Below are 26,288 nucleotides of genomic sequence, written 5' to 3' on the forward strand. Positions count from 1 at the left end.
ATGGCCCCACAGAACACCGAGGCCGACGCCGTGCAGATGCAGGCCGCCGTGGAGAAACGGGCCGGAGGAGGCGGGGCTAATGGAGTGGGCGGGGCTGGAGGGCGGGATTTGGAGAGTCATGAGGAGTCGGTCAGCGAGGGATCTATAGACCGCATCCCGCTGCGTCAGTGGATCATGCACGGCGCCGTCATGTTCGGACGAGAGTTCTGCTACGCCATGGAGACGGCGCTGGTCACACCTGTACTGCTGCAGATAGGTGAGACAACTGACCATTAACTATTAGATAATAATAAACCAAATCATAAAATATGACACGATCGGATGCACCCAGCATAAAGAGAGCTCTGTTCTGATATGGATTATTCTTTAACCAATGCTGATAATAGGAGGATTAAACGCCAATTTATACTTATTAAACGTATATAATTTTTATAATAATTACAAATATATGTAAATATTAATAATTAAATATATATAATTTATTATTCATTGTTTAAATACATTTGTAATTAATTAATTATCTAAATTTATAGTAACATTCATATATGCATTTAATATATTATTATAATATAACTTAATGAATGCAATTTTTATTTACTCAAAACCAACTGGAAAAATGACAGCTTTGATTAAGGTGTCAGTACATTTTGAAACTGAATCTAATGTTTATACTGTTGACTAGTTCTGCTAGAAAGATGAAGACACTTTAATGAGCGTTGGAACAATTTGAGCCACAGACAAACCCAGCTAGTTGACTAGATTAACTGTACTAGACATCCCACGATGAACTGAATAATCTGCACAGACATGTAAATCTAATATTTGTGATTTCTGGCCAGTTTATATTGTCTTCACTCTCAATGTTTTTGACAACCAGCCTCTCCAGCTGCATGCCTGTATGCCAAAGAAACACCTCCACATCTCTGAACTGTGTGCGTGTGTGCGTGTGTGCGTGCGTGCGTGTGCGCGACGTGAAAGAGATTTAAGGGGCTGTGGGACATACGCTGCATGACTCGCCTGCCAGTTTATAGATAATGCAAACGACACCCCAGGCCTTTATATTACTGAAAAATATGCCGCTTTGTCATGCAAGCAGCTGTGAGCCTGGAGGAGCAGAGGGGCTTTTGTTCTTCATAATCATCATGTTTTATTGAAGAAGTCCATTTTTGTCAACAGGAAGTCCATCAGCCACATGTGGTCATGTGACAATAGTGATTGTTGTAATATGGATTACTTCTTTTAAATCTATTATTGCTGAACTTTCTTTGTGTCTTTTCTTTACACTAACAGTCAAAAGTTTGGTATGATTTTTTATAGTTTTTGAATGAAGTCTCTTCTGCTCACCAAGGCTGCATTTAATTGATCAAAAATACAATAAAATCAGGAAAATTGTGAAATATTATTACAACTTAAAATAAAATATTTCTGTTAGAATATATGCTAAAATGTAATTGATTGCTGTGATCAAAGCTGAATTTTCAGCATCATTACTCCAGTCTTCAGTGTCACATGATCTTCAGAAATCATTCTAATATGCTGATTTGCTTCTCAAGAAACATTTCTGATTATTATCAGTGTTGAAAATGCATGGAAAATGGCAAATGCATAAATGCAAATGTAAATATCGACAATTCTCACTACTCTTCTTTTTGTTCTTTCACTCGTTTACGCTGCAGGACCTGTTTGCTATTAGCTACGCTTCTCACCAGACCTAGCTAATGTACCAGGACACTAACTGAAGACATTGTTTTTGAGCAGTATTTTTCTCTCCCTGAGGGATGATCCATTATTTATTGTGTTGTAACTGTGTCATTTCAATGAACTGGTTCATCAAAAGTAGATGAGCTGATTCCGTCATTGCTCAATTGTGTGCACAATAACCGGTGCATGTCATTTTACTTTAGTACATTTTGTAACAAACAATAAGGCCCCATTAGTTAACATTAGTTAATGCATTAAAGAATAAGTCCACTTCCAGAATAAAAATTTCCTGATAAATGCTCACCCCCATGTCATCCAAGATGTTCATGTCTGTCTTTCTTCGGTCGCAAAGAAATTAATTAGTAGACTTCAGTGATGGCCAATGATTTAATTGTCAAAAATGCAGTTTCAGTGCAGCTTCAAAAGGCTCTACATGATCCCAGCCGCGGAATAAGGGTCTTATCTAGCAAAACGATCGGTCATTTTCTTAAAAACTATATATTTATACACTTTTTAACCACAAATGTTTGGCTAGCATTAGCTCTGCAATGCGCATCTTTATTAGGTGATATTGGAAAGGTCATCGTGACGTAGCTGGAAGTACCGACCCAGTGTTTACAAAGTGAACATGCAAAAAAAGTCAAATGCCCTTTAGAAAAAAGGTAAAACAACGATGTCAGATGATTTTAAACTTGTAAGAGAAAATGTGATGGAGTTTTTAAACAAAGTACAAAGATGAAGAAGTAACCGCGCATGACCTTTCCAACAGGATTACGTAATGTGTGAAGATGTGCATGCGCATCGCAGAGCCAGAGCAAGCCGAGCATTTGTGGTTAAAAAGTGTATGCATTTTATTTATTTTTTTTTCAAAAAATGACCGATCGTTTCACTAGATAAGACCCTTATTTCTCGGCTGGGATCGTGTAGAGCCCTTTGAAGCTGCATTGAAACTGCATTTTTGACCTTGAAATCGTTGGCCACCATTGAAGTCCACTATATGGAAAAAAAAATCCTGGAATGCTTTCCTCAAAAAACGTAATTTCTTTGTGACGGAAGAAAGGAAGACATGAACATCTTGGATGACATGGGGGTGAGTAAATTATCAGAAAATGTTTATCCTGGAAGTGGACTTATACTTTAACAATCAGCAATACTTGTGTTGCAGTCAGCTGATTAAAAAATAGTTCATTGTTAATTCATGTTAGCTCAGGTCTATTAAATAATATTAACAGATACAACATTTGATGTAGATGAGTTTGTTTCTTCATCAGATTTGGAGAAATGTAGCACTGCATCACTTATTCAGCAATGGATGCTCTGCAGTGAATGGGTGCCGTCAGAATGAGAGTCCAAACAGCTGATAAAAACATCACAATAATCCACAAGTAATCCACACCATTGAAACTGCATTTTTGACCTTGAAATCGTTGGCCACCATTGAAGTCCACTATATGGAAAAAAAAATCCTGGAATGCTTTCCTCAAAAAACGTAATTTCTTTGTGACGGAAGAAAGGAAGACATGAACATCTTGGATGACATGGGGGTGAGTAAATTATCAGAAAATGTTTATCCTGGAAGTGGACTTATACTTTAACAATCAGCAATACTTGTGTTGCAGTCAGCTGATTAAAAAATAGTTCATTGTTAATTCATGTTAGCTCAGGTCTATTAAATAATATTAACAGATACAACATTTGATGTAGATGAGTTTGTTTCTTCATCAGATTTGGAGAAATGTAGCACTGCATCACTTATTCAGCAATGGATGCTCTGCAGTGAATGGGTGCCGTCAGAATGAGAGTCCAAACAGCTGATAAAAACATCACAATAATCCACAAGTAATCCACACCACTCCAGTTCATCAGTTAATGAGAAGTGAAAAGCTGCATGTTTCTAAGAAACAAAATCAACATTAAGATGTTTTAATTTCAAACTGTCAATTCTGGGCAAAATATGAGTCCATAATCCATAATCTCTCACATCAAAACAGTGCTTGATCTGTGCATATTTCTCTCCTGATGCAGACGAGATGACTTTCTTCACTGGACAAAGCAATATTATGCATATTTTAGCTGGAAGTGGTGTGGATTACTTTTGCATTACTTGTCTGCTCAAAAGTAGAATGCTAAGTTTGAAATTAAGCACTTTTCCAAAAGGGTAACTTGATTGTTGTTTACTTGATTGTCGGTAACTTAGCTCTTGTTGGTGATTATAGAAGCTAATGGCAAGTTCTCCGGGTTTAAAGGATTAAGTCATCAGGTCAAGGCCAGTTGTGAGTGACTTGATGTTATCATGCAACATGCTAATTTTAGAGCCCTATGTGAGCTTGCGTCTGTGAAGATCAGGCACTCGCTGTCCAAACTATAATGGCAAAGGATAAGAGGATTTCTGGAGGTTGAGCCGCCCTTGTTCACCTGCGGTCAGAGAGGTGTGTGTGTGTGTGAGTGTGTGTTTCAGGGTGACGTATGATGGGTTATTTTTACAATTCACTGAATTGGTAATGGCTGGATTAGCCACAATAGCTCACGGTTAGTTTAGATGCATGAAGTGGGAAATTATACTGTCAGACTGGAATGTGGTGCTCAACATGACGACATTTAAGACTAGTTCAGATCCAGATGAACCAAGACAAGGAGTTGACGCATGTGTGCGTGTGTTTACAATGGTCCACAGTGGTCCCATATGAAATTCCATGCAGCAATTCCAACTATTCGCAGCACGGTTCACCGTAAACAGACGCACGTAACAAAGGCCAAGGGAATGCGCGGCCTGCCGCTGTGTTGGGAATGTATGACTCAGCGGATTCCGAGGTTTGGGATGAAGCGCAAGTGTTAACGTGTCCCAGAATGCTCAGCTGGTTGGGGGTCAAACCCAGAGCCATGTTGTGTTTTTCTTAGCTAGCGAGAGGCTGGAACGTGTGGAATCGTGAAAGAATTTTGCTTTCAGCCTGTGGATTTCATGCGTTCCGCAGTGATGGGAAAAAAACTCCCAGTGAACAAACAAACCTCATTCCCAAGCATGCAAACGTCCTACACAAACCACAGAAATTTGTTGATATGCTTTGCCAAATTACCTAGCAGCTGTAGATCTCGCTTGACATTTGGTAAGTTATGGCTGTGTATGGAGTAGTGTACTTCTGTGCTGTTTGGTTTGCTAGCAATCCATCTGAGCATGGTTGTGGTCCAGCAGATGCAGCTCACGACCTGGTGTCACTCTGGCTTGCTGCAATGTCTCATGGGTACGTCACATCTCACACACAGGGCACAAGAATTCCGCGCACACCTGCACTGTCAGCCCTGCGATCTGTCAATTACAGATGTGTCTCAGCTGATCTATGGACTCGTTGTAATGTTTCTAATGCGTACATGAGCGCTATGCAGTGAGTTTGTGGCGTGTGATTTCACAGGTTTCTATTGATTTATAAATAGCCAAACAATGAGCCCTTTTGGGCTGTTTTTGGTCAATCTCTGGCGGATTAGACTCGAGTTCTCATGACCACTCAGACTTTCAGCGCTTTTGCGGAAACAGTAGTGAAACTCATTTAACGTTTTGTTTGAAATGCACGGCGTCCTCTGTGAAATATGTGCCCACAAAAGTAGGAAGCAGAGCCGCCCAGGAGCTGACAGTGACCGCTGGGGTTTCCAAGAGTCAAGACCAGCGTGACAATCACACTGAGCTCAGACAGGGAAGAGGAGAGGTGTGTGTGTGTGTTTGCATTTGTGTGTGTGTATGTGCTTGTGTGTGCATGTTTGTTTGTTTGTTTGTTTGTTTGTTTGTTTGTTTGTGTGTGTTTGTTTATTTGTGTGTGTTTGTTTGTGTGTGCGTTTGTTTGTTTGTGTGTGTGTGTGTGTGTGTGTGTGTATTTGTTTGTTTGTTTGTGTGTGTTTGTTTGCATTTGTGTGCGTTTGTTTCTGTTTGTTTGTTTGTTTGTTTTTTGTTTGTGTGTGTTAGTCTGTGTGAGAGTGAGTGTGTGTGTGTGTGTGTGTGTGCACTTGTGTTTCTGTGTGTGTTTGTTTGTGTGTGTATGTGTTTTTTTGTTTGTGTATGTTAGTCTGTGTGAGAGTGAGTGTATGTTTATGTGAGTGTGTGTGTGTGCCTACATGCACGAGAGTGTGTGTGTGTGTGTGTGTTTAGCTGTAAGAATAAAATTGCACTAGATCTACTGTATATGCAGTGCAGTGCTGACTTAGACTGTGTGCTGCATATCGCACTGCTGCAGTATTACGTAACTGAGGTGACTCGCCGTGTGTGTTATTAAACCCATGCGGTTTAAATGTCCTTCAGGAGCCCAAAGACAAAAGAAAAACAGACGAACTATATTAGAGGTCAGTTTTCACCCACTAATGATTAAAACACACAATCTCTCACTTAACAATACACTGACAACTGCAGAGCAGCATTCCAAAATCATTTAGAACACCTCCGTAACTGCTTAGAAACAACATGGCAACCACACAGAACACCCTAGTAACTGCATAGCAACATGACATCATCACTCAAAACAGTTTAGCAAAAGCATAGCAGTGCATTGTGGTGGCAACGTATGCATGGATAAACACCACTTGTTTTAGAGAAATTGTAGTTTTTAAAGCTTATGTTACATGCAAAAGTTGATTTCTCTTTGTTGTTTCTCAGTGTTTGGAGTGGTGCATATTTGCTGATCTGAGATCAGTGCTGTGAGTCAGCCACCTGGGATTGAAAGTCTGTTATTTGTCCAGATCGCTAACCTTAACCAGATCCAAACCGCACATCTCTCACTCTCTCTGATGAATCATTCATGCTGTTGAGCTACAGTCGGACACACGCTGCAATGGAAGAGAATATGAAACCGCCGTGTTAATATTTCATCCTGCCATCTGCTCAATTTCTGGTGAATCGGGATCAGAGGTCTGGAGAGATTCGGTTTCTGGTGCTGGATCATGGGGGTCCTGGTCTCATGTAGCTTCAATCTGACTTGGAAAGAAACCATCTGACTGACATGAATAACAAACCACAGTAAGCTTTCTTACTGAGCATATTTTGGAGTGAAACAGGATATTAATTAGGGCTGAAACGATTAGTCGACATTATCAACAATGTTGATGATAAAAAAAAAATGTCAACAAATATTTTTGTTGTCGAATAGTCATTTGATCTCATATGACCTCATGTAAGGACCTGCAATAACACGGTTTGACCATTTAGCGTAATTCAGCTCTCCTGCATGCACTCCAATAGTGATTTTACTGACTCAGATCTATAGCCAAATTCCACAACACATCACAAACGCGATGTTTCGAATAAAAAAAAAAAATCAATAATGCAACCAATGCCAAAAAATGAGAAAAACAAACGATTAATTTATTGTTTCAGGTTATGCAGTCTGTTTTCCACACCTCACGATCAGTATCGTTCGTTCTTTTGTCACGTCACAAAAAAGCTACAATTTGAGACCAGAAACGCCTCACATAACTGTAAATGTGTTTGTAAGGAAGGTTGGGAATTATTAACTAATTTCTGTATCCACGTGACAAAAGAACGAACGACTCTGACCCGAAGACTCAAGAGGTGAACTAATCATTTCTGTTTCCTGTAAAGAACCAATAGGATGTTGCACATGCACGGTCAACACGAAATGAACGAATCCCTCGCTGAGACGACTTGATGTTCCCGAATCATGTTAAAAAAATTCAAATTGAATGAATCATTCATCAACAACACATCACTACAATCCAATAGAAGAAGACACACACAGCGCTCATGAGAATATGTTAGAAAGTAGAGTGTGGGAAGATTTTGCAAAACTACAAACAAAAATGCTGTCACGTGTGAAGGCATTGATATACTCATAGCATATGCTCATGGTTCTTTTTTCTTCATTTAGATGTTGCACATGCACGGTCAACACGAAATGAACGAATCCCTCGCTGAGACGACTTGATGTTCCCGAATCATGTTAAAAAAATTCAAATTGAATGAATCATTCATCAACAACACATCACTACAATCCAATAGAAGAAGACACACACAGCGCTCATGAGAATATGTTAGAAAGTAGAGTGTGGGAAGATTTTGCAAAACTACAAACAAAAATGCTGTCACGTGTGAAGGCATTGATATACTCATAGCATATGCTCATGGTTCTTTTTTCTTCATTTAGAGGTAAAAAAAAGTTTGATATTCTCAAGCAGCGCTTTACTGTTAGCGAACATCCCGATGCTCCCGAGAGCGGCGTTTAGATGAATGTGTGATATATGCTGCAAACTTTTCTCTCAATAACGAAATGAACACGCAACAGCGGTGAGAAAACAGCAGTTAAGAAAGCATCTGATCGTAGCAATGTGGATGTTTGCACAAGTTCTGTAGTAAGTCACGTCACGTTTATTTACAGTATATAACACTTTATGCAATAGACTGCTTTAACGCAAGCAGCTTTACAGTATTAACAATAAAAAACAGTGTCAGTGTTGCTTTCCGTTAGAATTACAATTTTTACTTTCTGCTGTAAAGTGGCTTTATATGTGTATGAATATGTATAGAATATTTATAACTATGTTGACGAATTGCAAAAGCTGAATATTCGATAGAAGTCTACTGATTATTGGGTTTAATAAAAGACGATTACTCGATTGATCGTTCTAATAATGTTAAGTTAAATTGATTATCAAAATAATCATTTGTTGCAGCCCTAATATTCGGTGCAAGGCAAGGCAAGTTTATTTATATAGCACATTTCATACACTATGGTAATTCAAAGTGCTTTACATAAAAGAAAAGAAAATAATAATAAAAAATAATAATAATCACAACAATAAAACAAGGAATTTAACAACTTTGAAAATGATTTAAAAATTTATTTAAAAGGTTTAAAATGAATTTAAAACCGTTAAGAATAGAAAATGATTATACATAAAATACAGTGCAATCAGTTCGGACATTGCACAGTGCTCATTCAGTAAATGCACAGCTTAAAAATTGATTTAAAAGGTTTAAAATGAATTTAAAACCGTTAAGAATAGAAAATGATTATACATAAAATATAGTGCAATAAAATAAAATAAATAAAATAAAATGATGACTGATAATGTGCATTGATGATGAAGAAGGTTTTGGGGAACTGTGTTCTGGCTGTAGGCCGCTGTGCACCTGACACACAGAGAGAGCACAGCACCTGTTTCCTGGCATTGCTTTGTCATTTGTCCATTTCTAGACAGTTTCACCTTCCTGACCTTCCTTTTCCTCTTCCTGTCACTCTCACTCTCACTCCAGATTTCTCTGGTTTGTCTCGGGCAGCAGTGAGCGCTGTGTTGGCAGGCTTCTTGTTTTCAACGGGAACAGGCTGTTGTAGTGGCCGCAGTGGTGATGGCTGACTAATGACGGTTTTTGTTAGTCTTAGGGTTCATTGGTGGGACCCATGTGGCCAGAGACCTTATGTTCTCTCTCTCTCTCTCTCTCTCTCTCTCTCTGTGTCTGTGTGTGTCTGTCTGTGTCTGTGTTTTTGTCTGTACGTGTGTGTCTGTGTCTGTGTGTCTGTCTGTGTTTCTGTCTGTGTCTGTGTGTCTGTCTGTGTTTTTGTCTGTGTCTGTGTGTTTGTCTGTGTTTTTGTCTGTGTGTCTGTCTGTGTCTGTGTGTCTGTCTGTGTTTCTGTCTGTGTCTGTGTGTCTGTCTGTGTTTTTGTCTGTGTCTGTGTGTTTGTCTGTGTTTTTGTCTGTGTGTCTGTCTGTGTCTGTGTGTCTGTCTGTGTTTCTGTCTGTGTCTGTGTGTCTGTCTGTGTTTTTGTCTGTGTCTGTGTGTTTGTCTGTGTTTTTGTCTGTGTCTGTGTCTGTGTCTTTGTCTGTGTGTGCAGATACAGTGTGTCAGAACACCTGATACCTGCATATTACCCACAAATGCAAATGCATATTTGCATATATCATACATATTTCTTATTTAAATATTTATCATTAAATGTTATTAATATAATTAAATGTTATTAACATATGTACATATACTGTATGTTTATTGTGATATTTATTTTAATTTTTATTTATAATGTAATTGTATTTTTATTTAAAAAGGTATTAATAATTAATATGTATTCTAAGTGTATTTTTACATTTTATATTATAGATAAGTGTGTTTATTACATTTTTTTGTAACTATAATAAATGTAACTTTATTATATATACAGTATATACTGTATATATCTTAGTTAAATATGTATTAATAAATAATATATTAATATATTAATTTAATATTATATATGTTTACATGTATGTTGACTTTTATTTCATTTTTTTATTTATAAAGTAATTTTATTATGTTTTTCTGAATATTTATTAATAATTAATATTAATTATAAATGTATTAATACCTGGTTTTGACCCTTGACCTCCAATTTTATGTATATTTACAATATAATCATTTATAATGTAATTGTATTTTTATTTAAAAAGGTATTAATAATTAATATGTATTCTAAGTGTATTTTTACATTTTATATTATAGATAAGTGTGTTTATTACATTTTTTTGTAACTATAATAAATGTAACTTTATTATATATACAGTATATACTGTATATATCTTAGTTAAATATGTATTAATAAATAATATATTAATATATTAATTTAATATTATATATGTTTACATGTATGTTGACTTTTATTTCATTTTTTTATTTATAAAGTAATTTTATTATGTTTTTCTGAATATTTATTAATAATTAATATTAATTATAAATGTATTAATACCTGGTTTTGACCCTTGACCTCCAAAAACCAGGTACCATGTTCCCGCTGGAAACAGACTCCGGAGTGTGTTGTTTTGGATGCTGGTTCTTGTTGGTTTGTTTCTCTCTCTGAGCTTTAGATTTGTGTGTTTCTCTCTTCTAGAAAATACTTCCTCTGGTTTGACTCCTTCTGCTCTCAGTATTGTTCACCATTTTTGACCTGGTGGGAAACGCAAAGTCTCCTGTGATTATTTACTGAAATCTCTCAAGCTTCCTGTTTGCATGTTTACTTCGCATATTTTTCAAGGAACATATAACTTGCTTACCATCTGATTCAGATCTTTTGTTTGGGCCTCAGTGTCTCGGTGTTTGTGTGTTTAACTGCAAAGACTAAATCTATAAAAACACCTCAATAAACCGGAGGAAGAGGAAGTGGACTGGTGGCACTGCGGCCCGGTTTTCCGATGATCCGGTCCTGACTCTGATAAGGCTCTCTTCTCAGGACTCTAGTCTGCGTGTTTCCCAGAGGATCGTGAGGTTTTTTGGGTCCTGTAATGGGACGTCATACTTTTCACCAGCAGGTGCAGTGGCTCTATTCCAGCTGATTTCTGACGGCAACCGTGAGAACAATTAGGACTTTATAGTCGTTCTTTTTTGTTTTTCTACGAAGAAATTTTTTTTTTGTATTTGTCCAATGGAAAACTTCAGAGTGACATACTTCCAGCTACTTTTGAAAACAAGTAGTATGCAGTATGTGTACTGTGCACAGTTCATGTTATTTAATAATATGGTCATATTAAAATCATCCTTTCATTTTATATTTATTATTATTTATAATAAATGTTTATTATTTTTATATTTATTTTATTATGTAATTTTAACATATATTTATTATGTTCTTATGTTTCTTATTTAAACGTATTAATAATTCATATTAGTTATAAATCTATTTATACATTTTATATTAGTATATACATATGTATGTTTATTAATAAAATATTGATTTTATTTATAATGTAATGTTATAATATATATTTATTATTTAAATATTTATCTATAATAATATTCTGAAGGTATTCATACATTTTATATGGGTGTACATGTTATATGGTTATTATTTTAGTATTATTTTTGTATTTATAATGCAATTTCCTCATAATTCGTTTTTAAATATTTAAAGATAAATATTTACATATATACAAAATTCTATTTATAATGTAATTTCACCATAATTCCTTTTCAAATAACTAAAAATAAATATTAAATATATAAAGAAAAATCTTATTTAATATATATTTATAAATTTTAAATAAATATATTTGTTTATTTATATATATTGCACGTATTATATTATTTTGCATATATTATTTATATTATAAATGCACTGTATATTATTTTTATATTTATTTTTCATAGTAGTGTCCTGTTCACACTAAAATATTTTAATAAATATTATTTGATAATAGTGAGTGATACGGTTTTGATATTGTGATGCTTTAAATATTATGACAAGCTTTTATTTTATTATTTATTTGTGTTAATTCATTAATTAACTTTTTTAATTATTTATTTATTTTATAAATTCTTAAGTAAATGTATATAATTTATAAATTATATACATTATAAATAATAACATTATTATAATAAAATATTGATTTTATTTATAATGTAATGTTATAATATATATTTATTATTTAAATATTTATCTATAATAATATTCTGAAGGTATTCATACATTTTATATGGGTGTACATGTTATATGGTTATTATTTTAGTATTATTTTTGTATTTATAATGCAATTTCCTCATAATTCGTTTTTAAATATTTAAAGATAAATATTTACATATATACAAAATTCTATTTATAATGTAATTTCACCATAATTCCTTTTCAAATAACTAAAAATAAATATTAAATATATAAAGAAAAATCTTATTTAATATATATTTATAAATTAAATAAATATATTTGTTTATTTATATATATTGCAAATTTTATATAATTTATTTTTCTTTTATTTGTGTTTTCTGTAAGCACTGAATCTTTCATTTTATTTATTTTTAACATTTTTTTTTATTTTTTATTTGTCTTACTGGAATCTTGCCAAGTTACCTGGTTAACTCCTAGTTAACATGTCAAAGCGATTCATTTCAGCTGAGTAATGTGACTTTGCCTCAAGTACACGTGTTGTGTTGTGTGTGCGTTCGAGTCTTTGGTCTCGGTCTGAACGGCTGATCAGGACGTCTCTTGCGTAACTTCAGGAATGTTCTCCTCTGGTGTCCTGTATGTCAGCGCCGAACCCGACTCCTCAACGCTTCACGTAACAGATCGGACAGTCTCTGTGTGACCGCTGACCAGAGAGTGTGTGTGTGTGTGTGTGTGATAATCCTATTATAGCTCTGGACACACACACACACACACTAAAGATAGAGCTGATTCCTGTGAGAGTCTTCTGCCTCTCTGTGTGTGAATTATTGTTGCAATGCCAATCTCCACATGATCAGTGCCGTCTGCATGAGGCGTTCTGATGCGGTTATGATGAGTAATATTTTTCATTTATAGTTTATTTTATTTTCCATTTTATTTATTATTTTATTTTTTATTTTGTTTTATTTTTATAGAATTTATTTTCTTTTACTCATTTTCTATGAGCACTGAATATTTTTGTTTTTTTTATTTTTTGTTTTATTTTATTTCTATTTTGTTTTTCTAGAATTAATTTTTTCTTTTACCCATCTTTTCTGTGAGGACTTGCCTAAATATATATATTTTTATTTTACTTTACTTTACTTTACTTTACTTTACTTTACTTTACTTTTCTCTACTCTACTTTACTCTACTTTACTCTACTCTACTCTACTCTACTCTACTCTACACTCTGGAGTCTGTTTCTAGCGGGAAAAAACAAAATAACATCCTTTTGCCAAGTACTTCACTTGAATAAAACAATTTCTATAAATTCGTAAGCGGAATAATTTGATGGGGTGTTTCCAGTAAAATCAATTCAACGTAAGCTCATGTTATGATACATCTAACTAAAATGAAAACAGAGGAACCTCTTACGGAGGAGATTTTTTTCCAGTGCACTTTGAAGTTTGTTGTTGTTGTTGTGATGTGTTTTCTTCCTGAATCATCATACAGCAGCTGATGTAGGGAAAGTGTGTGTAGATCAGACTCTGAGCCGGGAACAATGAAGGTGTAGTGTGTATTGGTAAGCTGGACGTTTGCCAGGCTTTTAGAGGATTACTTACCCAATAATGATTTCCACAGTAGCCTAATTTATGATTTCGAATCATGTGAGAGTGAGTTATTTCAATAACATTTAAAGCCTGTTAGTCTCACAAACAATCTGCTTTGTAGTCTGATCCTATTTTCTTATTGAATCCGGTCATAAGATCATATTTTTGAGTGCCAGCTGTGACAGACGTCAGCCGTCCTGACCTGAAACTTGAACACCAAAACCTACTGCAATCAGGGGCAACTATGAGCTAGATAAAAACACTCAAAAATACTTAGGCCTAGATTTATGTGCTTGAATTGCATATAAAATTTCCATCCATTTGGATTAATATAAGGTTTAACTTTAACTAATAAGATTAATTTAATGCATGTTTGTCAGTCATACATACATCTAGTAAACGGGTCAGATTTCTGCACTCAAAAAAAAAAAAAATCATGGTATATAGTTTATTATTAGCTATTTTGCATCTATTTGATTTTATTTAAATCATATTTTCAAAATGCATTTATTCAAATGTCTCAGAATCAGCATAAATCTGGTCATTTTAAGGTAAATGTATGAACATGGTTAAAATATGACTAGCTGAAACTAATTGGATTTCTGAATGTTAAATATATAAACCTGATTATTGTGTATTTAAAACACATTCAGTTTATTAGTTCTATTACAGAAAATCTGTTTACGTATGATTGACAAATATGCATTATATTAAGTTTAATAATAATCATGATTATTAATATTATTCGTATTATTATTATTATTATTATTAGTTAGGTTAAAACTGTGTAATGTAACTGTGTGAAAATTGAAAAAAAATTATATGCAATAGATAAATCTTGAATTTAGGAGTATGTTTTAAAAAAAAAATTCAATTTCTATATTTTTCTAAAAAAAATTGAGTGAAATTCAAATACGGAATTCTTCAATTTAGGCTTAAATATTTTTTCAAAATACTTTCTTTTTTTATAAATATTTTTAAGTGAAATTCAAATCCATTCACCAGTATCAGGTGTTTTTTTTTTTACATTTTAATGATTTAACTGGTTTTGTAAATGGGTTTTAATGGGTCTCTAATAGGTCTTTAATCATATTACTGTTAATGCTCGTTTATGAAAGCAATGAATGTACGTAATGCAACACCAAACTGCTTTTGGAGCAGCGCTTTGACTGAAGACGTGTGCAGGAAGTGACATCATACCCGTGTGTGTGTGCGGTTCTCAGGTCTTCCAGAGCAATACTACAGCCTGACGTGGTTCCTGAGCCCCATCCTGGGTCTGATCTTCACGCCTCTGATCGGCTCGGCCAGTGACCGCTGCACTCTGCGCTGGGGCCGCAGACGGCCCTTCATCCTGGCGCTGTGTGTGGGCGTCCTGCTGGGCGTCGCGCTCTTCCTCAACGGCTCGCTGATAGGTGAGCAGCTCTCAGTCAACCTCAACATGACATCCAAATGACTGTTTACTGTCTCAATGCATGTTACTGGTCTTAAAGTGAACAATTCATCAGTGCATATTATTCTAAAAAAATCATAATTTCTCATCTATCTGTCTATCTGTTTGTCTGTCTGTCTGACTCTCTATCTGTCTATCTGTCTGTCTGTCTATCTATCTATCTATCTGTCTGTCTGTCTGTCTGTCTATCTATCTGTCTGTCTGTCTGTCTGTCTTTCTTAAGCTTTAGAGTCAACATGAAATCAAAACCACCATTTTCTTTCTTAATACATGGTCCTAGTTTTAATGTGAATGATTCATCAGTGCACGTTATGTTATGTTATGTTATGTTATGTTAAGTTAAAACTCCACCTCTGAAACATTTTACTTGACTTTTTGCCTAGAAAATAATGTAATAGCCAAACATCTGTCACATTACAGAGAGAAATGGCTTGCAAACAGCAGTTCATGTTGACTTTCTGTGAGAAAACCTGTCTGGCATGTGTTTCTGAGGGGGAGATGTTTGCGGAGCTGATTTTTACTGGAACACTCCTGGTCTTGGCACAGAACGCGAGATGCTGTTATCACGGACACATTTCTATTAGAGAGCAGAAGTGACACATACAGACGCCTGCTGATCTCTGAACCTCGTTCAACACCTGCATCTTCCACATTTCACCTGCCTGAACACAATTTCAAAAAACAGCATTAATAAGACCAGAATCTTCATAAAGATGTCTTATATTAAAGGGGTCATATGATGCGATTTCAATTTTTCCTTTCTCTTTGGAGTGTTACAAGCTGTTCGTGAATAGATAAGATCCCTAAAGTTGCAAAGACTAAAGTCTCAAATCCAAAGAGATATTCTTTATAAAATTTAAGAGTCAGCCACACCTACCTAAAACGGCTCGTTCGCCGGGACACTGCATCACAGTAACATTTCTGTCACACGCTTGAGGTATTCGGCCAATCACAATGCACTGGATAGCTGGCCAATCACAGCACACCTCGCTTTTCAGACCGATGAGCTTTGTAAAAATCGACTCGTTTCAGAAAGGCGGGGCATAGAGGAGAAACAATAATGTACAGTATGTGGAAAATAATGTGTTTTTTTAACCTTAAACCACATAAACACATTTCATTACACCAAATACACAAAATAATGTTCTTTTTTAGCAACGTCATATGACCCCTTTAACACTGTCTTTGTCATTCCTAAGTTTACTATTTCCTACCAAGGTTTTTTAGACGTACCATAGTAATACCTTGCTTTTTTTGTACAATATTCTCTTGACTATCTGTCAGTATTTGAGCTGAAAGAGATGGTTATCTGATGTGTGTGTGTGTGTGTGTGTGTGTGTCAGCATGAACTCTGTCGGTCTCTATGACATGGGAAAGGACTAGGAACCAGTTCACAGGGAACTGTTTCCTGTTGTGCCCTTTTTTACCTTTCATTGCCTATCTGGAACAACTTCCTGTCTCCATGGCTAGCTAGCTGCGCGCCGACGCCATTGTCAGGAAGAAAGCGTAATACTCAGCCTCCCGCTGACACGACACAGAGCTATGAGTCTACAACTAGCTTCCGCCCTCTGTGTCTGTTTTACAGATTTATACACTAAATATTAGAACAGTTTTGAAAAATACTGCATCAATACATTTGCATTTAAAACTGATTTTGGAAAGATTTATTTTATTTTATTATTTTGTTTTATTATTATTATTATTATTTGTTTTTTTATTTTGGTGGTGCACCACCATGATGCTGGTACGTTGTGGATGTTGCCAAAGCAGTTTCTATGGTGTTCTAAAAGTTTTTTTTTTATTATATTATATTTTACATGTTTTACTGTTTTTTTAAATATTTTATTTTATTAGCATTTAAGAAAGACTAGACTAGACTTTACTTTACTTCTTGTAGTGGTATACCATCATGATTTTAGTATGTTATGGATGTTGCCAGGGTGTTGCTAAGTAGTTTATATGGTGTTCTAAGAGTTTTTTGTTTTTTTCTGAGATTTTTATTTTATTATATTTTATAATGTTTAATTTTATTATTTTTAAATATTGTATTTAATTTTATTGTGGCATTCAATAAAGATTTTAGATCCATTTTATAATTTTATTTTATTTGTTTTTTTTTTTTTAAATGTTTTATTTTATTTCATGCTGCTTTCTTGTAGTGGTGCACATGCTAGTACGGTGTGGATGTTGACAGTTTTACTTTTACTTTTAGTCATTTAGCAGATGCTTTTATCCAAAGCGACTTACAAATAAGAAAAAGTAATTAATTTTTTTTATATATATATTTTATTTTATTTTACTGTTGCACTACCACGATGCTAATATTGTGTATGTCACCCCAAGTTACTATCAGGTCCTTTCTTTAATGTAAGTCTATGGGATTCTTTTCCCAATTTTATAATTCACCAGGCAAAAGTCAATCACAAGTAACAGCACATCTGTCCTCAGTGAGGAATCGTTTATGAATGAAATCATTCATTCAGTGTGGAAACACTAAAGTTTGATATTTTGGGTTAGGGGTTTATTCAGATCATTGTCAGAAGTAGCAAACACCAGAAATGACACGCATTAAACATGTTTTCCCCGTGAGCTCAGGCTGTAGAAGCACAAATGCTACTGACACCCTGGAAAAGCTCTAAAATTAGCCTGAACAATCAATTCATGTCTGTGTGTTTACTCACACACACACACACACACACACACACACACACACGTACAGTACAGTGGCTCATGGGATGACAATGCAGCGGATCAAGGTCAGGACACATATGCATTATGGGATGTTTGAGTTCCCAGAGGCCTGTGTGTCACATATATGCTGAAAGTCTGTATGAAATATTGATGAATGGTAAATGTGCACTCCGGAGCACACAAGCAGTGAGCGCTGACGTGTAATCTGCTGTATGTTAGCATTGATTGTTGATATTTTAGCCTTTGCAGAACTCCCATCATTCAGTGCATTGACCACTTTGTGTGTGTGTGTGTGTGTGTGTGTGTGCTTTCAAACAACTAACTTCATCTTCACATCAGTTTCTATTTATTTCTGATGACTTTTGACCTTTGACCTATAAAAATGTAATTTATGCATGACAGGGGATTATAGAAGTAACATTTCATAAAAAGTGGGTACTTTAAAAACCTATTGTTTTGTGCTGTGTTTTCAAAATAATCTTTTGTATGAATATGAATATATTTTACATGTTTCAGACACATTATATAATTGTTTTTTTTTTTTATCCAAAACTTTAACAAAGAAAATACAATTGTTTGAAAAGGACTTTTATTTAAAATATGTTTACGGTGTAGACCTTCATCAATATGAAATTAGTATTGTTTGCTTGTTTATTTGTTTGATTTGTTTATGTTGGCAATTTTTGAAAATGCTTTCGATCATCATTTAAATGCAGGTACATTTAACAAATTTAAATCCTTTTGGAACAGTTATTTTAGGATTATTTATAAAATATTATAGTATTTATTGATATTTTTAATTTTGAATCTTTTAAATTTTCATTTTACATTTTTTTGTTTGTTTTAGTAAGTTTTGTTTTTTAGTTTTGTTAGGTACTTTAAAAAAAATTATACGTTTTTTTATATATATATTTACGTATAGCTTTAATTACTGTTTAAGTTTTAGTGATCTGAATAATTAAAATTATTTCCGTATTTAATACACACACACATACACACACACACACACACACACTGATTCTGAAAAATTCTATAGATTTTTTTCGTAACGTAACCTGTTTGTGTCTGTCTGTCTCAGGTCTTGCTATAGGAGACGTGCCAAATAACCAGCCGATAGGAATCGTGATGACGGTTTTGGGGGTGGTGGTGCTGGATTTCTGTGCGGATGCGACGGAGGGTCCCATACGAGCGTATCTGCTGGATGTGGCCGACACTGAGGAACAGGACATGGCCCTCAACATCCACGCCTTCTCTGCAGGTGCAGCCTTGTTTCAGTCATACATCACAACATGAAAAGCTTGAAGAACTGATTGGCATGAGTCATAAGCCACATTCACACTGCTGATAAATGCAGTTGGCACTCTATTTTGTGTTTAATCTCATTTTGCAGTCATTTATGTGACTGTCAGCTACAGTCTATGACTCAATTCAGGCCAAAAATTATTATTTTTTTACTGTACATCTATACGTTTTTAAATCAAGATATATTTACTTGAGATGCAAAGTGACTTTTTTCTAATTTTTCTTAGCCCTTAGCCCATTTTCTTGTTTTAGTCGTAAACTCACGTAATTTTGATAGATTTCAAGTCATTTATTTCCAAGGCAAATGTACAGTATATTTACCTTAGAATGTTTAGATATTTATGCTGGAAAATAGGAAACAAAATACTAGAGAAGAAATCATTTCTGCAGACTATTTTGATGTACAAATATCTAACATTCTTAAATCAATATACATCTACTTGACAAGCCAATATGCTTTTTTAAAAATGCTTTTCTGAAATTAAAATTAAGTAAGTTTATGCTTAATTCAGATAATAAGCTTAATTTAAAGGGAAAAGTTTATTTTTCTTACCTCATTGACAGATTTTGCTCTTGTTTTATACTTTAAGATTTCCTATATAGTATTTTTTTCCCTATTTTCCAGAATAAATATATATTTTTGCAGTGTAATTTGTAGTACAAATATCTAAATAATCTTAAATCAATATACATTTCCTTAAAGCAAAATTACTTTTGCTGTTATTTATTTTTATTTTATTATTTATTATTAAGTTTATGCTTAAAACTAGACAAAAAATGTCATGGGGTATTAAATATTTTTGTACTTACTCATTGACAGATATTTTTCTTGTTTCAAGCTAAATAATTTTCCGAATAAAAATATACAATTATTAAATCATTTTTATAAAAATAAAAATCATTTTTATCAGTGACATAAAATATTATAGTATAGTAATTTTCCTTCACAAGTAAATGCATCTTAAATTTAAAATTCTATAATATTTGTATAATTTTTTTTATAATGGATTAATAGAAAATAAGACAAAAACACTAAATAAGAAAATAATTTTTTACACATTGCCTTTAAAATCGCTTGTCAAAAAGCCAAAAGCTTTATTATTGTATAGATGTCCATACAGAATGAGTGCTAAACTGTGTATGTTGTGTTTAAGGGCTCGGAGGGGCGGTTGGTTACGCCCTCGGTGGTCTTGACTGGACGCACACATTCTTGGGTCGAACCTTCAAGTCTCAAGAGCAAATTCTGTTCCTGTTCGCCGCGGTTCTGTTCACTGTTTCCGTGGCTCTGCACCTGTTCAGCATCGAGGAGCAGCAGTTCAGCCCTCAACAGGACCGTCTGGATGAAGAGGCAGAAACCGAATCCAGTGTTAAAATCGCAGCATACTTTAAGCCTATATAGTATTTTTTTCCCTATTTTCCAGAATAAATATATATTTTTGCAGTGTAATTTGTAGTACAAATATCTAAATAATCTTAAATCAATATACATTTCCTTAAAGCAAAATTACTTTTTCTGTTATTTATTTGTTTTTTATTTAAGTTTATGCTTAAAACTAGACAAAAAATGTCATGGGGTATTAAATATTTTTGTACTTACTCATTGACAGATATTTTTCTTGTTTCAAGCTAAATAATTTTCCGAATAAAAATATACAATTATTAAATCATTTTTATAAAAATAAAAATCATTTTTATCAGTGACATAAAATATTATAGTATAGTAATTTTCCTTCACAAGTAAATGCATCTTAAATTTAAAATTCTATAATATTTGTATAATTTTTTTTATAATGGATTAATAGAAAATAAGACAAAAACACTAAATAAGAAAATAATTTTTTACACATTGCCTTTAAAATCGCTTGTCAAAAAGCCAAAAGCTTTATTATTGTATAGATGTCCATACAGAATGAGTGCTAAACTGTGTATGTTGTGTTTAAGGGCTCGGAGGGGCGGTTGGTTACGCCCTCGGTGGTCTTGACTGGACGCACACATTCTTGGGTCGAACCTTCAAGTCTCAAGAGCAAATTCTGTTCCTGTTCGCCGCGGTTCTGTTCACTGTTTCCGTGGCTCTGCACCTGTTCAGCATCGAGGAGCAGCAGTTCAGCCCTCAACAGGACCGTCTGGATGAAGAGGCAGAAACCGAATCCAGTGTTAAAATCGCAGCACACCAACCCCAGCTCGAAATGATCCATGAAGACGAGTCCTACGAGCATTACGACCTCTACGCGGACCGGCGATCAGAGCGAGAGCTGGACATGGACTTTTTAGACGTGGACATCGTTCGAAGTAAAAGCGACTCCGTTTTGGCGATGGCCGACGCTACGCTGGACCACCACGACATGCTGTTTCTTCGTGAAATCGAGCCGTCTATCTTCCAAGATCGCATTTCTTCCTATCACGGGTCGCTGCCGCGGCGCAGCAGCAGTGTAGAGAGTCAAGAGTTCCTACGCGGAAAATTCAGCCGACTGTCTGTGTTTCTGCAGCAGGCCGAACGTGACGGAGAAGAAGCTCTGCTTAACAGTCAGCTCAACCAATCCAAAGCACCCAACGGACATACGACGAACCTCAACGGCCACGGGCCGCCCGGTATCAATCCCTCCTGCACCAACGCATCCATGCACCGCAGACACCACACCTTCTACCGACAGTCGTCATGCACCTTCTCCTACTACGGCCGGGTCGGATCCCACCTCTACCGTTACCGGCGCGCCAACGCCGCGTTCCTCATCAAACCGTCCTGCAGCATGAACGACATCAACGAGATGGAGAAGCGGCAGAAACAGAACCTTGGCATTGCTAGTTCCATGCTCTACTATTTGAGCTACGAAAATATAGGAAAGCGTTCTGTAGTTCAAACAGTAGAGCACGGTGCTAATAGCAATGCCAAGGCTATGGGTTCGATTCTCAGAGAATGCATGAACTGATCCATTGTACAACTTGAATGAAATTTAAGTCGCTTTAGATAAAAGTGTCTGCCGAATGCATACAATGCGAGCGAAGTTACTTGGGAATCGAACCTACGGCGTTGCTAGTGCCATGCTCTACTGTTTGAGCTATTCCAAATATACAGTAGGAAAGCATTCCTGTAGCTCAAACAGTAGAGCATGGTGTTAATCGCAATGCCAAGGTTGTGGGTTTGATTCCCAGGGAATACATAAACTGATCAAATGTACAAATTGAATGAAATGCATAAGTGTCTGCCAAATGCATACATGTAAATGTAGGATAAGTTTAAGGAATAGCTCACCCCAAATTATGATTTTATTGTCATGTACTCACCCACAAGAGCGTCCCAGCGGTGAGTGAAGCATTGCTTCTTTTTTTTTTTGCATTCCAAGCAACTAACACTGCATTGAAGGTTTGATTAGTTCATGCATTTCCTGGGAATCGAACCCAAAACCTTGGTGTTGCTAGTGTCATGCTCTACTATTTGAGCTACAGGAAGTTTAATAAGAAATTTTTATAGGGGCTTTCCTGTAGCTCAAACAGCAGGATGGCAATTGCAGTGCCAAGGTTGTGGGTTCGATTCCCTCGGGGATTCAAGAACTGATCAAATGTACAACTTTAAATGCAATTGAAGCTACTTCAGATAAAAGCATCTGTCAAATGCATGCATGTCAATGTAGGATAAGTTCAAGGAACCGTTCTTCATAAATTATGATTTTATTGTCACCCTTAACTGCAAACCCACGACTTTCTTTATATCAAGAAACACAAAAGATGTTAGGCAGAATTTTTGCTTCAAAAAAGCATTGTGATAACTTCATAACACTAGTACATACAAATTAGATCTGTGTGAGGAAAAAGATACAAATTTGAGCTGTCATTCACTCAAAATCTTCTCAGAAATCTCTTGTTCAGTTAAAAACATTAACATTTGCATTTATGCTTTTATCCTAAGCAACGTACGACAGAAGAACAAAAGAAATTAGTCTAAGAGCCAACAATATTCATAATATACAATGCTAGGTTTATCAGACAAACAATAATCTATTTATGTTTTTAAATAAAGGCTGATTTTTAATTAAAAGAAAGTCTGATAAATACATCTTTAAAATGTAAAATTAAAATAAATAATGGTAAAATAAAAATTTATTAAAATAAGACACTTACTTAAAAAATGAAATATTGTACTTGTTTACATGTATGTCATGTAACTAGTAAGCAACATTAGAGAACCATGAACATTAATGTGTTGTTAAATTTTTGAAATATTAAATTAAAATCTTAGGGGGTACTTTTATATACATTTTTAGTTATCAATATTTATATATTTTGGGAATCCCTGGTTTAGCCTTTAACCAAACTTTAACAAACTTATCCTACATTTTCATAGGAAATATTAAATATTTGTGTAATAAGTTGCCCCAAAGATAAAAAATAAAACATGAGAGTATAGTGCTTAAAATGTACAAAAAAATTATATTTATGACTTTTGCACTATATATATATATATATATATATATATATCAATAAAAATGTCATATTAAAATAATTTTAAAATGAAAATAAAACACTTAAATTATGAATTACTCAAATATTACCTTAAAAATCCTTCAAGTAAATAGTTTACGTCAAAGGAGTTCATCTGACAGAGAAGTTTGGGAATCCCTGGTTTAGCCAATCAGAAAACTGGGTATTAGAAATCTTTTTTCAAATAATTGTCTTATTTGTGATTGCTGGCAGTAAGTTTGCTGACATGTTTTTGAAGATACAACATGGTTACATTTAGCAAATGACTAAAATCCATTAAATTTCAGTCTGATAACAAAATGTTTTGGGGAGCTCTTGCTTTACTGCCATCCAGTTTTAACACTAAATCTTGATATCTGTCCCTGTAGGCCCCGCTGAACTCCACCACCCTTCATAACTACCACAGAGGGGTTCAGATGGGCTGCTGGGGGCTGGTGATTTACGCCACCACCGCCGCCATCTGTTCAGGTACGTATCCTGAATCTCGAGATGCGACCGTGTGATCTGTTCAAGTGTGATTCTTCATCTGTATGTCTTTTGTGAATGTAGCTGTACTGCAGAAGTACCTGGATAACTTTGACCTCAGCATAAAGGTCATCTACATCCTAGGCACTCTGGGCTTCGCCATCGGTACGGCTGTCATGGCGATCTTCCCCAATGTCTACGTCTCCATGGTGATGATCAGCAGCATGGGTATCATCTCCATGAGCATCTCATACTGTCCGTACGCTCTGCTGGGCCAGTATCATGATAATAAAGAGGTCAGAGCTCTTCATTCATCTCTGTGAGACTGTAATCCTGCCGTATTAAAGTTAATCCCAGCACTAGTCCTAATCTTTGTCCTGACCGACTCTCAGAACTCAGGGTTGAGGGTGACATTTTAATAAGTAACAGGCATTACATGTCATCAAATTACTTTCTGGGTGTAAAGAACAGTGTAAGTAGCTTACTTGACTATGTTGTTTAGTATCATGACAACAATTGTTTTTTTTGTTTTTTTAAATGTAGCTTTACTAGTAATCAGTAGTAGTATAGAATGGAAAAAAAACGCATTTATTCAGCCAGAAATTTAAACTGCAATCACTATACATATATATATAAAAATAAGTCTGTGTCCTGTAATCATAAACCATTATGATCATAAATCATAAATAATCATAAAAAAATATGAATATTCTTTGCTCACAAGGTCTAGGAATTGTCCATTTAAATATGTATAAATTAAAACAGTACAACAAATTCAACAGTGATGCATACCTTTAATTGTACTTTACAGACTATATCAAATATAATATTAGTTACAGTAGATATATTTTAAATATCTAAATATTCCCCCCCAAACAATGTTTGGTTTTATATTTTTTTAAAAAGTAGTGTTTAATTGTTAGGAAAATGTCTTTCTGATTAATTTTAGCGAATTGGTTTCATAGTGTAATACATTTTTTATACTGCTCGTCTCGAAATAAACAGCCTTTTTAGAGCAACTCATGCAACGCACTGTTTTCAATAACAGTGAAAATGTTGCAGTTTCCTCACGCGTTGTTATTTATATACGGTTGCCACAGTACTCATTGTGGTATTGTTTTATTGTTAATACTCTTGATAGGTCTTAAACAGATTTCTGGACTGAGATCTCATAGGATAGAGAGCAGAATTATTGGACACTGATATGCGACCGATGTGTTCTTGCTGTTTGCAGTACGTCCAGCACAGCCCCGGCAACTCCAAGCGAGGTTTCGGCATCGACTGCGCCATCCTGTCGTGTCAGGTGTACATCTCTCAGATCCTGGTGGCGTCGGCGCTGGGCGCAGTGGTGGACGCGGTGGGCAGCGTGCGTGTCATTCCCATGGTGGCCTCCGGTGGCTCCTTCCTGGGCTTCCTGTCCGCCTGCTTCCTCGTCATCTACCCGGGCTCCGGCGGAGAGGCTGAGCAGACGCGGGCGCTGACATCCCCTAATAACAACGGCGTGACCGAGAAGCCCAGCTTCCTCAAGCTCACGCACAAAGGCGCCGCCACCACAACCTGCAAAGTGGAGTGCGAATCCACGCTGTGAAAGCGATCAGATGACGGCGAACATCTAATGCCGAGTTCACACTGCACCATTTGAGCCCCGACTTTCACTCGCCGACAGGTTTTGCGAAATCGCCAACGAATGCCCGAAATCGTAGGCAAATCGGTGCTCGTTCATGTGAGTGACAATTATCAAAGATGCAATCAGAGAATCGCCGACGCCCGTGAAATATTTAACATGCTACACTAGGGCTGCACGATTAATCGAATGCGATAGTCATGCGCATCTCGTCAGTAAAGCCGGTTCTGTGATTAGTAGTAAATCTCCATCACCTGCTTTCAGATGGAGCAGCATTTACTTCACAGAGCCGTAGTTCACTGACAAGCTACGCAAAACCGCGTTCTTTACCGCAGACGATTTAATCGCGTGATTATGAATTCAAAGTTATCGTTCACGATAATGAAAGCTGTTTGCGTAGCTTCTCAGTGAACTATTGCTTTGTGTAGTAAATGCTGCTCCATCTGAAAGCATGTGAAAATACCACATTTAATAACACGTTTTTACTCCAAACTCACTTCATAACGTCAGTCGAGTGTTTGAAATAAATCCTTCTGTGAGATGATGTGGCTTCTTACACAGAATAAGGCACGCAACATATTTCATAGTATTCTAAGCAGTGATAAAGGCATTGTCGATTAGCATTGCATTATTATATACTTTATTATAAT

General features: G+C 35.4%; 1 protein-coding gene across 1 annotated transcript; it reads left to right on the top strand.

The window, feature by feature from the left end:
* LOC107706566 (solute carrier family 45 member 4-like) lies at positions 1 to 25,821 on the top strand. The gene is made up of 7 exons (XM_016510318.1): positions 1 to 256; positions 14,854 to 15,042; positions 18,850 to 19,029; positions 21,015 to 21,934; positions 23,918 to 24,017; positions 24,099 to 24,310; positions 25,249 to 25,821. The coding sequence occupies exons 1-7, from the start codon at positions 1 to 3 to the stop codon at positions 25,600 to 25,602; spliced, it is 2,211 nt and encodes a 736-aa protein (XP_016365804.1). The 3' UTR covers positions 25,603 to 25,821.
* The last annotated feature ends 467 nt before the right edge of the window (positions 25,822 to 26,288 follow it).

The sequence above is a fragment of the Sinocyclocheilus rhinocerous genome, unplaced genomic scaffold (assembly GCF_001515625.1).
Source record: "Sinocyclocheilus rhinocerous isolate Xijiao unplaced genomic scaffold, SAMN03320098_v1.1 scaffold775, whole genome shotgun sequence".
In the NCBI taxonomy this organism is placed as follows: domain Eukaryota; kingdom Metazoa; phylum Chordata; class Actinopteri; order Cypriniformes; family Cyprinidae; genus Sinocyclocheilus; species Sinocyclocheilus rhinocerous.

Coding starts and splice junctions, on each gene's coding strand:
- LOC107706566 (XM_016510318.1), top strand. CDS start 1: ATGGCCCCACAGAACACCGAGGCCGACGCCGTGCAGATGCAGGCCGCC. Junction 15,043..18,849: donor CCTCAACGGCTCGCTGATAG/GTGAGCAGCTCT, acceptor TGTCTGTCTCAG/GTCTTGCTATAGGAGACGTG. Junction 21,935..23,917: donor AGCGTTCTGTAGTTCAAACA/GTAGAGCACGGT, acceptor CTGTCCCTGTAG/GCCCCGCTGAACTCCACCAC.